Genomic DNA, 15,792 nt, shown 5'->3' with positions numbered 1-15,792 from the left:
CTCCTTGGAGGAAGGGCAGGAGAAAATGTGATGGATTTTAAACATCCATACACCAGTAGCAGGCCAATGGGAGAACTGGTCTCTAGCGTGGTAGAGAGTGAGAGAACCTTGTCGGCCAGGAGCGGAACCAGTAGCAAACAAAAGAACAAAAGCAAGCATTCAGATGGAGAAATGGATCTGGAGGTGACTACAATATGTGTGTAATGACACAGATATTACCAAAAAAACCAACAACAACAAAACAAAAAGCAATGTTCTCCATCCAATGGACCAAACCATATCACCACCACCCCTGTAATATCCTACCCCTCAAGAAAGTAGGGTGAGACCCCTTTTTCATAATCATATTGTATAAATATCATTAGCAAATATATATCTGCTAGTATATAATCCTAGTGGCACCTACCAGGAAGGATTTGAGAAGCGTTCATAAATAAGTCAGGCAATTTAAATATGAGACACTAAGAAATAATGGGCAGTATAGAACTGACAGTTTTTTGACCATATGCAGATTTTTATAGTCACTATGGTAACAAATGTAATACCCAGAACTGGCAAATTGGTAACAGGAGCAATTTATGGTGCCACTTAATTGGGATCATATGGTATGATCATGAATTATTTTGAATTCTTTTCTTGTAATCAATCAGTTTCTGTATTTTTTTCTCTCTCTTTGGAAATATAATTTATCTTTTCTTTCTCTTTCCTTTCAGAAAGACCACATATCGTTAAGTGCAGATCACCTGAAATGGAAACATTTTCTTGTTATTGGAACAATGGTGGTTTTCACAATTTGACTGCCCCAGAAAACATTCAACTGATGTATATAAAAAGGTAAAGAGAAGACAATCATGCACTTCAAATTGCTGTCTAAGATGAAAGCCATTCCATGTTAAGGCACCAGAAATGCCTAGATGGAAGTCATGAAAATAGTTTTATCACACACAGTAGCCATTTTGCCAACCGTGGTTCTGTGTGACACAGAGACTCTTAAGGACAATTTGTAGTTAACAGGTTATATTGGTAAACAGGGGACAGTCAACCCACCTTTATCTGCCCCCTATCTTCAGCACACACACCCCAACCTGGCCAGAATGCAGGGAGAAGCAGCACTGGAAATGGGCGAGTGGGAGCGAAGAATCCCCCCCCCCAATCTCTAGCACTGCTTCTCCCTAATAACGTAAGAAAAGCCATGTTGGATCAAACCAAGGTCCATCAAGTCCAGCAGTCTGTTCACACAGTGGCCAACCAGGTGCCTCTAGGAAGCCCACAAACAAGACAGCTGCAGCAGCATTGTCCTGCCCGTGTTCCACAGCACCTAATATATTAGGTATGCTCCTCTGATCCTGGAGAGAATAGGGATGCATCATGACTAGTATCCATTTTTACTAGCAGCCATGAATAGCCCTCTCCTCCATGAACATGTCCACTCCCCTCTTAAAGCCTTCCAAGTTGGCAGCCATCACCACATCCTGGGGCAGGAAGTTCCACAATTTAACTATACTTTGTCTGAAGAAATACTTCCTTTTGTCTGTTTTGAATCTCTCACAGTTCAGCTTCAGCAGATGACCCCATGTTCAAGTATTACGAGAGAGGGAGAAAAGCTCCCTCCCCACTCTCTCCATACCATGCATAATTTTATAGACCTCTATCATGTCTCCCTGCAATCAGGCTGGCTAGTAACTGGCAGGAAAGTTTTAAAAGGACAGCTAGCTGGCAGCTACAGGGGCTGGGGTGAGAAGGAGCCCCCTCACCCACTCACATGCCTCTTTAGTCATTTTAAAACTTTCCTGCCATCTTCCAACCAGCCAGACGACAGGGAGAAGCAGCGCTGGAGATGGGCAAGTGAGAGTGAAGAATCCTCCTGGTCCCCCCTCCTTCCAGTGCTGATCCCTGCTGACTCCCTGGTTAGAATCGGGCAGGAAGGTTTTAAAAGGAGCCACAGCAGCAGCCTGGTTATTGGGAACGGTGGCAGATTGGCCCAACCTTGAGAAACAGATACGTAGACGATATTTGCAATATCCCTTCAACTGTTTAGCAACACATTAGAGAATTACATCCAGGTAAATAGGGCAAGATGTCATGGATTGCAAAAGAACAAAAATGCCCATTTTGTCCAGATCAATTAGACTTCCTAGCCCAGGGCTTCTTAAATTTTTTCCACTCGCGACCCCTTTTCGCCCGAGAAATTTTTACATGGCCTCGGGTATATAGCTATATAAAATAGGTATACAAATCAAACATTTACTGATAATAAATCATAAAGAAACTTATTTTAAAGCAATTCTTTGGTATACATATAATTTTACCATTTATTAAAGACGAAAGCAATTTTTTTGCGACCCCCACATTCAGTTATGTGACCCCATATGGGGTCGCGACCCACCGTTTAAGAAGCTTTGCCCTAGCCCACATAGTTTTAGAATGTCCACAAAATAATATTGCATGGAATAAAAATATCACTCCCTGGATAAAACAGCTAAAGATGCTTTCTGAGAAGCAGATACTGCGTTATCTGCTGTCAAATAGATGGGTCAATTGTGTGAGAGACATGGTAACTTTTCTCTTTATAGTGTCAAGGAAAAATTAAATTTCATCTCCCCTTTTTAAAGTGTGAAGTGGTTGATGGATAGCTAGTGGCTATTAAATCTAGGGGAAGGAAGGAAAATGTCATGGCTAGTTGCATGAGGCACTATAAACATTTATTTATTTTATTAGATTTTTATCCCGCCCCTCATTGGCCAAAGCCAGGCTCAGGGTGGCTCACAACCATTATAATACAGGCATAATTCATTCCATTTTAAAACAGTACATTATAATGCATAATAATTTATCAATAAAGCCTCTAAAAAATCCCAAGTTTATATGTACTAAGATCCAAGGTGCCAATCAACACATTAGCAAACCCTTTGGTCAGGAAAAGAAGGCGGGTGGACAAGATGGAACAAGAGCAAGGAGGCCAGTTTTGATGGTAACCGTTGCTGTCCTCAACCTGGCGGAACATCTCCGTTTTGCAGGCCCTGTGGAATTGAGCTAAATCCCACAGGGGCCTGGTCTCATTTGACAGAGAGTTCTACCAGGCCAGGGCCAGAAGAGAGAAAGCAATGCTCTCTGAGAAGAAGAAGAGTTGGTTTTTATATGCCGACTTTCTCTACCACTTAAGGAAGAATCAAACCGGTTTACATTCACCTTCCCTTCCCCTCTCCGTAACAGACGCCCTGTGTGGTAGGTGGGGCTGAGAGAGTGTGACTAGCCCAAGGTCACCCAGCTGGCTTCATGTGGAGGAGTGGGGAAAGAAATCCAGTTCACCAGATTAGCCTCTGCCGCTCATGTGGAGGAGTGGGGCATCAAACCCCATTCTCCAGATCAGACTACACCGCTCCGAACCACCGCTCTTAACCACTACACCACGCTGAGGGGTGTATCTGGAGAGGCACGATGGTCCCAGACCGTTTAGGGCCTTGAAGGTCATAAAGATAAAATTCAAATTGGCTTATTTGGTGGGGGTGGGGTTAAAATATATTTTTTTCTCAGACCTGATGTAACTTCTTTCTTGGAATGTTCATGATATGTGCATTTTTCATTGTGATTTTGCTGTCATTCTAGGGAGAGTGAATGGAAGGAATGTCCTGATTACGTAACCGCAGGTGAAAACAGCTGTTTCTTCAACACTACATACACCTCTGTCTGGGTTCCTTATTGTATCAAGCTAATAGGTGGAAATCAAACGTACGACGAAAAATGTATACTCGTTGATGAAATAGGTATACTTTTTACTATATATTCTATCCTGCTTTAAAAAAATACTATATACAAAGGTTCTTTGGTGTGTATTAATTTGAATACTAGAAGTAATTACACATTTGGACAGATCTGTGCATTCTCCCTTTAAACATTTGGATGTCAAAAATGGAAAGCAACGTATGTTCTTAACAAAGTTTTTCATCACATTGTATGGAATTGTGCCTTCCCCTTCTGCACATCCTGGATTCCCTCAAAACCATGTACTCATACAGGGTTCATCCATCAGTTTCTCAGCACCTTGCCCTGCTTCTTCCAAATCACCAGCTCCTGCAGGTACACACACACCTGGACCATTTTATTGCCCAATCCCTCTCCGCATCACTACACCCTTTCTGCCCCTTCGTCCCATCCCTGGATCCTGCCTGCCCAGAGGTAGCTGCAGATTTTGGAGGGCCTCGCTCAAGATTCCTGTGACTAAGGTGCTGCTATCTCTGACCGGGAGCTGGCCTTTTAAACCTGGGCTCCACTCCCCAGGGTGTCCTCCTTGGCTTTTGTGCTGTGCTCCCCTCCCAGGCCTCCTCACCCGTGCCCCCTCTTAGACATCAGTCCCCAAAGCTACCTGTAACTGCCTCGCCTTCTCTGAATGAGCCCCGTCACTTTCCTTGAGCAGTGGCATCTTCCCCTGCCCTTCCAGCGTGGTGTAGTGGTTAAGAGCGGTGGTTTGGAGCGGTGGACTCTGATCTGGAGAACCGGGTTTGATTCCCCACCTCCTCCACATGAGCAGCAGAGGCTAATCTGGTGAATTGGATTTGTTTCCCCATTCCTAAACACGAAACCAGCTGGGTGACCTTGGGCGGGTCACACTCTCTCAGCCCCACCTGTCTCACAGGGTGTCTGTTGTGGAGAGAGGAAGGGAAGGTGGTTTGATTCTTCCTAAAGTAGTAGAGAAAGACGGCATATAAAAACCAACTCTTCCTCCTAATAGGCATCTACACAGACATTCCTCCTCCCAAGGCTCTTCTAGCTGTAGCCAACAGCTCAGAGCTGCGTCACTCTTCCCAGGTGCTTCTTTTCTCCCCCAGGCAGGCTCCTGAGCATCTCTTGCTGTCATCTCATGTGCTCCTTGTCTCAGCTCGCCCTCGCAAGTTCTGCCTTCCTGCCGGCATCTCCTCACCCTTGGCAGCTTGGCTGACTTGTCTTCCGGTCAGGCTGCTTAAAGTTTCCTGATGCTGCTCCTGCCTCTAGGGTCCGCTCTGATGGCCACAATTTCCTCTAGTGTCCCTCCTGCTAAACACACAGTTATACTTCATCCTCCACCTCTCCATCTACCTACTTCACTCAGTCCACCAACAGAGAGCCAGCGTGGTGTAGGGGTTAAGAGCGGTGGTTTGGAGCGGTGGACTCTGATCTGGAGAACCGGGTTTGATTCCCCACTCCTCCACATGAGCAGTGGAGGCTAATCTGGTGAATTGGATTTGTTTCCACACTCTTTCACATGAAGCCAGCTGGGTGACCTTGGACTTGTCAAACTCTCTCAGCCCCACCTACCTCACAGAGTGTCTGTTGTGGGGAGGGGAAGGGAAGGTGATTGTAAGCCGGTTTGATTCTTCCTTAAGTGGTAGAGAAAGTCGCCAAATAAAAACCAACTCTTCTTCTTGTGTTCACACACACACACATTCTGCCTGCATACCAGTCTGGGGAGGATGAAGCAGGGTTAAAGGGAGCCAGAAGGCCCACTTCCCACTCTCTTAACTAGTACTTTGCCTCAGAATCCTCTGTCGTGGCACAGAGCCTTCCAGAGAAGTCTCCGAGTTTCTTGTGGGAGAGATGCCCAGGGAAGGAATTCATACTGGAAAAGATCTTTTCTGTACTCATCAGAAAACACTTGTTTTTTAATTCCCAGTAATCCCTGACCCTCCCGTTGGACTCAACTGGAGTGTACTAAACAAAAGCCCAATAGGCATCTACACAGACATTGAAGTCGTTTGGAAGCCTCCACCTTCTGCAGATGTTCAAAAAGGATGGATCACTCTGAAATATCAGCTACAGTACAAAGAAGTCAATGGGACAAAATGGAATGAGGTATGTCAGAGACCCCATGCAGGGGATGTCCCAATTCTTGACCTGAGGGTCAGAGTGAAGCTCTAGACTAATGGGAAAACTGCAGGATAGACCTTCCTTACTAGCATCTATACTTTCCTGTTAGACAAAGGCTTGCTTATATGGTAGACTCAGTCCACCAACAGAAACATCTGGTCAGTCCTATGCCAGTGGACAGGCACACATGAATGAAACATAAGAACATAAGAAAGGCCATGCTGGATCAGACCAAGGCCGCTCAAGTCCAGCAGTCTGTTCACACAGTGGCCAACCAGATGCCTCTAGGAAGCCAACAAACAAGACAAGTGGAGCAGCATTATCCTGCCTGTGTTACAAAGCACCTAATATTATAGGCAGGCTCCTCTGATCCTGGAGAGAATGGGGATGCATCATGACTAGTAGCCATTTTTACTAGTAGCCATGAATAGCCCTCTCCTCCATGAACATGCCCACTCCCCTCTTAAAGCCTTCCAAGTTGGCAGCCATCACCACATCCTGGGGCAGGGAGATCCACAATTTAACTATGCAGTTGTGCGAAGAATGGCATTTCTAAATATGCTGAACAGCTTGCTGATTTCTGGGTGTTCCTCACAACGAGAGTAGCACAGGACAAGCTCCAGTCCTTGCCTGCAGATAAAACAACCGTTTATAACAACAAGATGCATAAAACATTTGCAAATAACACCAGTTGTCAAGGGGAGGGTATTTGGCCACTAAAACATGGGCATTTCTTGTCCACACTAAACTTGCAATGAAAACAGCGAGGCATAAATTCATTGGTTCTTGTAGGTTATCCGGGCTGTGTGACCGTGGTCTTGGTTTTTTCTTTCCTGATGTTTCGCCAGCAGCTGCTGGCGAAACGTCAGGAAAGAAAAAACCAAGACCACAGTCACACAGCCCGGATAACCTACAAGAACCAATGAACTCTGACCGTGAAAGCCTTCGACAACATAAATTCATTGTTTGGCCCCAACAGAAACAACACTGTGTTTTCACTTTTTAAAATTTGTTTGCAGAGTTGCTATTAATGTTTTTCCCCAGCTGTTTTAACAATCACTTCCTCCTCCTTTTATCCAGGCTTTTAAGATTTTATGAGCAGCTTTAATTACAGCTGCTTTAATCTCAGTGGGACTTAATGCATTTCAAATGTATTGTTCAAATGGCCCAACAACTTTAAATTTATTAATTCCTCATTTTGCATACTTAGAAATTTTATTTCAAAACAATGTTTCCTTTAATTGCATGGTATTAACTGACAATTATGACTCATTGTCTTGTAGTCATCATGTCGGATTTAAATTGTGCACCGTGTGGTAATGGTGCGGCCCCAGTCTGTAATAATAGCCATTACTGGCATACATCATTTCTTTCATAACAAAAGTGTCTTGAATTTCACAGAATAAACCAGCAAAGCCCACTTAATCAGATGGTATTTTAGGCTGTCTTTGAAACAAACTGAGGCAATCAGAGTCTTTACGTCCTAGAAAGACAAGTTTTAGTAGAAATTTATAGGATGTAGATTCAACCGAAAGGGAGACTGCAGCCAAGAAATCAGAAGGAGATTGAGACTGGGAAGGGCAGCCATGAAGGAGCTAGAAAAGATCCTGAAGTCTAAGGATGTATCACTGGCCACCAAGATTACGTTAAGTCATGCCATCGTATTCCCTATTACTATGTATGGGTGTTAAAGCTGGACATTGAAGAAAGCTGATAGGAAGAAAGTAGATTCCTTTGAAATGTGGTGTTGGAGGAGAGTGTTATGGATATTGTGGACTGCCAAAAAAACAAATCAGTGGGTTATAGATCAAATCAAGCCTGAACTGACCCTAGAAGCTAAAATGACTAAACTGAGGCTATCGTATTTCGGTCACATTATGAGAAGACAAGAGTCACTGGAAAAGACAGTCATGCTAGGAAAAGTTGACGGCAGCAGGAAAAGAGGAAGCCCCAACAAGAGATGGATTGACTCAATAAAGGAAGCCACAGCCCTCAGTTTGCAAGATCTGTGCAAGGCTGTCAAAGATAGGACATTTTGAAGGACTTTGATTCATAGGGTCGGCTTATAAAAACCAACTCTTCGTCGTTGTCTTCTTTTGGGACCCTTAGAATCTGATGTTATGGTTGACCCTTCATGAATGCTAACCTATGGATTCATTTTGCATGGACTTTGCAACTGTACGTAACTGTCCAGCATGGTATACAGTACATAGTGGGTCAGCTGTGGATCATCACACCTATGATTCTCAGCTTAACCTTGAGATTCAGACAACTGCGTGAGAGATGTGGCAACTTTTCTCTTTATAGCGTCAAGGAAAAATTAAATGCCTCTGCATACAGTAGCTAATGCACATCAAGAGGGGAAGCTATGGTCTTGCTTGTAGATCTTCCAGGGACATCTAGTCAGCCATTGTTGGAAACAAGCTGCTAAACTGCATGGACCATTGCTCTATCAAGCAGGGTTCTTCTTTGGTCCTTTTCAAAAAATATTTACATCATTTACACCCCACTTTTCTCCCCAGTAGTGAGCCAAAAGGGCTTACAACAGTCTCCCCTTCTCCATTTTACCCTTACAACCCTGTGTGGTAGGTTAGGCTGAGTGGGGATTCCAACCTGAGTCTCCCAGATCCTGGGCTGACTCCCCGACTGCAAAACCACGCCGTCGCTCAATGTTTAATTCATCCTTACAGCTGGAGACAGTGGTCTCAACCACAAAACTTCCTGTGTATGCCTTGAAGACTTGCCGTGATTATGAGATACGAATCCGAGCAAAAGGATCGTCTGAAATCTATGGAGAGTTCAGTGAAATACTTTATGTATCTTTTGGTGCAATAAGCCTGACGCCATGCGAAGAAGGTAAGTGAGAAAAAGTTATTCCAAGCTCCGCTGAAAATACTGTTTCCTATTTACAGCTTAGCTGTGGACTCAGATTTCACTAGTCATTAAGAGCATGGCTGTGTTGCTCATTCAGTGCATCTGATGTTTTCAGGGCATGTTGTACACAGCTTGTGCCATGCACAAGGATTGGCTGAAGGATTAGTTCATCATCATTTTATTTGCAGTCATAGACCATCAAACAAATTGAATTTATGTAGCTGAATAATATAGAGTAAAACAAGTACAAAATACAATTAAAATTTAAATGCTTAAAAATGGGAAAGTATGCAGAGGTACATGGCTAATTAATATCAAATAAAACGAAAGCTGTATATTATTAAAATGGAAATGCTTAATAATAGCAAAAACCTTGGTAGAATAAGTCTATCAGAAAAAACATACATTAAGTAAATAGATATATATATACAGTAGGCACAATACACATTCTCTATTTCCTCGGCTATTGTATAGACTTAAGTGATCTTTGCCTTATTTTCATTGCTAACCAAGCAAATCTGGCCATGCTAGCAGATAAGTTAGCTATTGTGTCCAATAGGAGAATACTTAGTTAAAGGGACCAGTGGTGGCTAGTTACCTTGGGATGTGAGGATTCACGCCCCCCACCCCCAGCCTTTTGGTGTTCTTTCCTAACCTGTCACCATTAATAAAGACTTTTGACAGGTATGGCTGAATTAAACGTGGTGGTCTTCTTTTTAAAGTGGAGCTGAGCTAATAAGGGTTTTGCTTTAGTTCTTGTCCAAAAGGATTTTTGTTTCGTGGTGTGCTTTCAAATGTCCACTCAACATGTCATCTGTTTTTCAATGTCCTAGACATTAGCAGGAAAGATGCACACAAGGCAACCAAAAACATCCAGCACGAACTAGCAAGAAACTTCAATAAGGTACCCAAAAGGTAAGGAATCAACATGAAATCATGGGCTAATATTGATACAAGTGATTTTGTGAATAATATATAATAAATTTAATACAAACACAAAATCACTTGCGTCAATATTAGCCCATGACTTCATGTTGATTCCTTACCTTTTGGGTACCTTATTCTAGTTCTATAGGGTTAAGGGTTTTTTCCCCTTTTTGTTGTTGCTATATCTATTTCTTGGGGATCATAGCTGTACAGTAACCAGGTAGTTTGTACAATGAATTTATTCAGCTATTCAGCTGAACAGGTAGCCTCTTTACTAACACAACCATCATTTTTCAACACAAAAAGACCCAGTGATGGATGCATTGTGTTTGCATTAATTATATATTATTCACAAAATCTTTTTGTTGTTGCTAGCAAGAAACTTCCACAATTAATAAAGAAATTTAGGAAATTACACAACTCTCTGAGGTGTTTGTTTTGTTTTGTTTTGTTTCAGAATTTCGAGTCCCTTGGTCTTTGGTGATAGCCTTTGGAACCATTGGCATGATGGTGATGCTGTCAGTTATCCTCGTTTCTAAACAGCAGAAGTAAGTTTTCCTACCCCTGACAGATTGTGTCTAATCGTTTTTTGTGGTTTTTGTTTTACCCCATCAATTACTACCTTTTCTACCCCTGCTGGTAGACAAAAACAAAGGAGGGATGGACGGATTCTGACTCTCCAAAACATTTAAAATTTTCTGCAGAGTCCTTACTCATGATGTTCTATTTCAGCGTTCTCAAATTAAATGTGAATGTTTCTTTTCAAGGTTAAAGATACTGATTCTTCCTCCTGTCCCTGTTCCGAAAATAAAAGGGATTGATCCAGACTTCTTAAAGGTAATTCAGGAATGTTATACAAAGCCAGTTGGCAGAATGATCATCGTTACAGCATGAATGTTCCAAAATGATGCGCTAGCTAAGAACTAAGAACCACCTCCATGGTTTTGGTGTTGTGTGTTTATATGACTTTATTGAATTATGTTATATATTATTTTAAATGCTGTTTTAATGTTCAAATGGTTTCATGTTCGCTGCTTTGGGGACCCTGTTTGGGTAGGAAAGCAGCATAAAAATGTTTGAAATAAATAAACAAGCAAACAAACTAGTGTTGTCTAACTACTTCCACTCTAGGGTTGTGGAATCAAATATAAATCATCTTTCAATGTGTACCTATTTTGACTAGGGCAGGCAAAAAGATGATTTGATGGTTTGAAGTTTTCACTGATAGACTGGGGGCACAATGTTCATCTATTCCCCCCTCCCACACCAAACCTTTCATGTTATTCCTTGGTGGTCCATGTTCCCCCTTTTCTGAGGGAACAGGCCTTTCTGGGGGCATTTTGAGCTGGAGAAAGAGTGTGGAGGTGGAAAAGTCCTTTACCACTAATAGAGGTCCTGTTAGCAGAGGTTTTGGATGGGATCCAACCCCTTAAATAAATATAAAAATAAATAATTGCCCCTTTCATAATAGTTTAACATTTTATTTGATCACAGAAAGGAAAACTTGATGAAGTCAATTCCATCCTCGCCTGCCATGGTAGTTACATACCACCGCTCTACGGAGATGACTCTTGGGTTGAATTTATTGAGCTGGATATAGATGATGCTGAAGAGAGAATGGGAGGGTCAGATACCGACAGGCTTCTTGGCGACGACCACCTGAAGTCTCACAGCTGCCTTGGAGTGAGGGACGATGATTCTGGGCGGGCCAGCTGCTGCGAGCCAGATATCCCAGAGACCGATTTCAGCGCGAGTGATACATGTGATGGTACCTCAGACATTGGTCAGTCCAAAAAGGCAAACAAAAAAGAAGAGGATCTCTTGTGCCTTGATCAAAAAGAACACCAGAAGCCACCGTCAGATGCAGACAACTCAAACATCCAGCAGCCATCTGATAATCCACCAGAACACCAGCAACCAAAACCTCAGGTTTCTAACAGTGCTGAGGCAACCAGCCCTCCTGTCCAAACCCAGCTAAGCAACCAGAGTTCAGTGGCAAACATTGACTTTTACACGCAGGTCAGTGACATTACGCCAGGAGGAAGCGTCGTACTTTCTCCGGGGCAAAAAATTAAGATGGGAAAACCCCTGAGCAAGGTTCAGAAAGAACCCACTGTGCAGTGCCAACCAAACTTTGCTATGGACAGTGCCTATTTCTGTGAGTTGGATGTGAAAAAATGTGTCACTGTGACGCCTCAAGAAGAGGCTGAGCCAGAAGCTCCAGAGCAGAGCTTTCCCGAGGGTGCTTACTTCACCACAGAGAGCCTTACCACTAATGCTATGAACACCACCCCAGCAGCAGCAGCAGCAGAAGCCGAAAGCTCCGACATGCCTGTGGCGGACTATACCTCCATTCATGTGGTACAATCCCCGCAAGGCCTTGTGCTTAATGCCACCGCTCTCCCTGTGCCAGACAAAGAATTCATGTTATCCTGCGGGTATGTGAGCGCAGACCAACTGAACAAAATCCTGCCGTAGCTTTCGTGCGCAAAATGGTGTGACCCCCCCCCCATCTCAATTGCCTCCTTGAGGTTCCCAAGCACACTTGGAGCTCTTCAAAAAAGGGTGGGGGGAGGCTCCCCGATTCATTTTATTGCCATGGAATATTTTTCATAACTGCAAAGCATTCCTTAACATTGAAATGAATAGTCATGTCTATGGGGAGATCCATGTGCATGTCGGAGTCCCTTTGAACTGGGACATATAGTTAAAAGGCATAGAGTCGGCTTGGGCTTGTATGCTTAAACCAAAACAAATGTGTTCAGTATTTTCAAAGGGGGGATGGGTATATCCCCTTCCTCTTTATTCTGAGATGTTGACTCAGTCACAGTATTTCTGCCATATTTTTGTAAATATCTTTTTTTGAAATGTCGCGGGGGCTGGTTTCAGTAGCAGTGACCGTCTTTTGTGATTGTCAATGTTGGTTTGGGGGTCATTCTCAAGAAACTGGGTGACTTTGTAATGTACCATAAATCATCTTTATTCAAAAAGCTAATAGCAAGTGGCTTTTGAAGTCTGAACATTTGCTGTCAAATTGCATCACATGCCAAGATGTTTATACTGAGAACCGAAGAATATATGTAGGAAAGCAAAAGTAGTTTGGATAAATACATTTATTTTGATTTATATAAATAGACCTATTTTAATACTTTAGACAAGCAGGCATGGATATTTTATATGCACATTGCACATTGTAGTTTAATTATAATGATCCATCTCTAGAATATACGTGCTTGCAGTCATTGCGGCATTTAAAAAAGAATATAAGGGAAAGAAATGTTTTGTACAAAACGTTTTTATACCTCCACAAAATCTATACAGCATTCTCAATGTAAAGTTGCTACACTACTTTATCGGAACCTAATTGACTATTAAAATACTCTCCATATGTTTGGATTTTGTGGCAAAATGCAGTATGTACAAAGCAAAATGCAAAGTATGTACAAAACAGAGACTTTCCGTCATCAGGGTTTTTTTCTCCTAGCTAACATTATTACACAATTTGTATAGCAGCAAGAACTAAAACGGATTTGGACTTTTTCAGGACCAGAACTACACTTTTATGGGAAGTTTTGAAGCACACAGGAAACAGCACAGGTGACTTAACAACACTGTCTTTCACATCAGATTCTGAAATCCTTGACTCAGAAAACAACACTGAGTTTTAAAGCCGAGTCAGGACTCCAGAATTGGTTAAAGCTCACACTCTGAATCAAATGAAGTTATAGAACTCAGCACAATATTGTTAAAAGTGCACATTTCTTTTTTTTCTTTTTTTCTTCTTGCATATTTTGCATATGTAGCAAGGCTTTTAAGTAGCGTGGCTTAAGCCTTATTTACATTGATCGGTTTTCTCAAGGTACGCCTTAACAGTCTTCAGTCTCAAATTCTGTTTACATAGGTAAAGAGTAAAATAATGTAAATGACATAAATAAAATAAGTTAAATGCAAAGGTCTGTTTCCAACATGCATGCCATGCTTTGTTTCTTCAGCAGTCATACAGGCAAGTACTAGGGCCAGGACTGGGCCTGCAGTCAGCTGTATCTAACTCTAGATTTGCAGTATCTTTAGTTCAGAATCCTTGAGATCAGAGACTTGAGCTGCAAGCTCAGAGCCAGAGCTCCAAAGCTTGAGGTGACCTACTTCAAGCTGCAGAGCACACTGATGTACAATGAGTGCCAAACGGGAGATAGGAACAGCTGCATAAGTTCCCTTGAGCACATGGCTGGAAATAGCGCATCTAGAGTCATGAACATGGGGAGTATCCTGCCACGCAGTCATGGAAGAGAGGTTTTACTGAATGCACTTCCGTTTGCGCAAGGCATTATGCAAGAGCTACTGTTCGATCAAACACTGATTGTTTCCCCTTCCGATCAATGTTTCTGCGTATGAAAATCCAAAGGCTATTTGAGGCATCGGCAAATAGACCAATTTGGAGATGTGATATGATTTGATCGAAGAAGGTCATTATCAGGAGGCAGCTTTTTGAAATATACTATGCGCTGTGTTTTGTGCAAGTGAAAACACAAGATAGGATGCATCCTTGTTGACTTAGTGCAAAACCTACTCGCAATTACTTTCTTATATTTCTGCTTGCACAAGAGCTCTTGCACAAGTGGAAGTGTTTGGTGGGATCCATCCCTATGGCTGCTGACTGTATTAACACATTCACACAAGTATGTACCCACATACACGCAATGGAGTGGAGAAAATGTGTGGGGCTTGCTTACGTGAACTGGCCAGAAATTAGAAGAGAGTTTAAATCTAAGAAAAAGAGCCCTTAGACTGTAGAGGTTCTTTCTCCCAATTGGTGTTATCTTTAGGGCAGGAATAGACCATCAAACTTAGTAACAGTTCATAAAGCTGGGACAGTCGTCGTTGGGTTATCTATGAATCTTTTGGACAGGTGTTTACACAGAATGGGTGTAAGTAGTCTGTAAGGAAAGAAGATGAGGTTCAAAATCTGGACCCAGTCAGTTGCCGATGGTTGCCTTAATCTACAGTCCTCATGATTCACTGAACTTGGAGGGACTTGCTTCTAAATAAACATGCTTAGGACCACACTGTTAGAAGATTAGCCTGGCTACATGTCACACTTTTCCGATGAAAAACATCCAGGCGCTTGCAGAGAAGCCTTCATCAGGCTTCTTTCTGCAGTCAGTGAAAATATAGGGGTTTGTCTTGAAGACATACTAAAGTAGCAATTGGGCTTTCCTTGCGGGTTATCTTGCTCAATTAATCTTCCCTCATCCTGTCCCTTCCAATTGCTAAGGGAAATAAGCTGAGAGCAGCAGAGACACAAGGAGGGAAAAGCCAGCAGCCTCTTAACCTTTCTGAACATTCAGAACCTTGCTGCTTTTCACTCAGTGTAATTAGGGTTGCCAGTTCTGGGTTGGGAAATACCTGGAGCTTTTGGGGGTAGGGACTGGAGGGATTGGGGAAGGACAACAGCGGGGTATTAATCCCATAGTCCACCCTCCAAAGCAGCCATTTTCTTCAGGGGAACTGATGGTGTTCGTCTGGAGATCAAGCTAAGTGTAATATGTAGCCAGAGTCTAACGATTCTGTCAGATCTAAGCCTATATCTCAAGTAGGGTAGTGTTTCCACATAAGCAATTCACAGCCAGTTTTAGCTGAGGCCTGAAGTTGTGAAAGGGTTACCAGTTCCCTCTTCACTACCGGCGGGAGGTTTTTGGGGCAGAGCCCAAGGAGGGCAGGGTTTGGGGAGGGGCGGGGCTTCAATGCCATAGAGTCCAATGGCCAAAGCCACCATTTTCTCCAGGTGAACTGATCTCTATCGGCTGGAGATCAGTTGTAATAGCAGGAAATCTCCAGCTAGTACCTGGAAGCTGGTAACCCTAAGTTGTGACCAAGGGGTTACACCTCTAGGAATGGCAAACCTGAACCAAGGTTCTGATTCAAGACAACGGTTGTGAATTTAAACAAATCCCAGCATCCTGAATCATGTAATCGAACCTTGAGAAGCAAACCAAATCACAGCTGGAGGCTCTGTTATGTTTAAGCACTATAGTTCAGAATGAGTTACTTCAGCGTTTCTGACATACTTGCTATTTTAACAAAGCTATTTTTCTAAACCGCAAGGATGTTGCCTTCTCAGTGGCTGGAACTAGGAAATTTTGTGTTTGGCTT

The 15,792-nt window shown here is 42.7% G+C and overlaps 1 protein-coding gene across 1 annotated transcript in view; it reads left to right on the top strand.

Moving 5' to 3' along the window:
* GHR (growth hormone receptor) overlaps positions 1–12,120 on the top strand; it is a 79,145-nt gene extending 67,025 nt beyond the window's left edge. Inside the window, exons 2-8 of the mRNA XM_056848153.1 lie at positions 714–834; positions 3,607–3,764; positions 5,648–5,826; positions 8,532–8,697; positions 10,100–10,190; positions 10,410–10,479; positions 11,137–12,120. Of these exons, the coding sequence (XP_056704131.1) occupies positions 714–834; positions 3,607–3,764; positions 5,648–5,826; positions 8,532–8,697; positions 10,100–10,190; positions 10,410–10,479; positions 11,137–12,120 (1,769 nt within the window). The remainder of the gene's footprint in view (positions 1–713; positions 835–3,606; positions 3,765–5,647; positions 5,827–8,531; positions 8,698–10,099; positions 10,191–10,409; positions 10,480–11,136) is intronic.
* The last annotated feature ends 3,672 nt before the right edge of the window (positions 12,121–15,792 follow it).

This window comes from Euleptes europaea, chromosome 4 (assembly GCF_029931775.1).
Source record: "Euleptes europaea isolate rEulEur1 chromosome 4, rEulEur1.hap1, whole genome shotgun sequence".
Classification (NCBI taxonomy): domain Eukaryota; kingdom Metazoa; phylum Chordata; class Lepidosauria; order Squamata; family Sphaerodactylidae; genus Euleptes; species Euleptes europaea.
The sequence above is the reverse complement of the archived record's forward strand: the minus strand, read 5'-3'. Positions and strand labels throughout refer to the sequence as shown.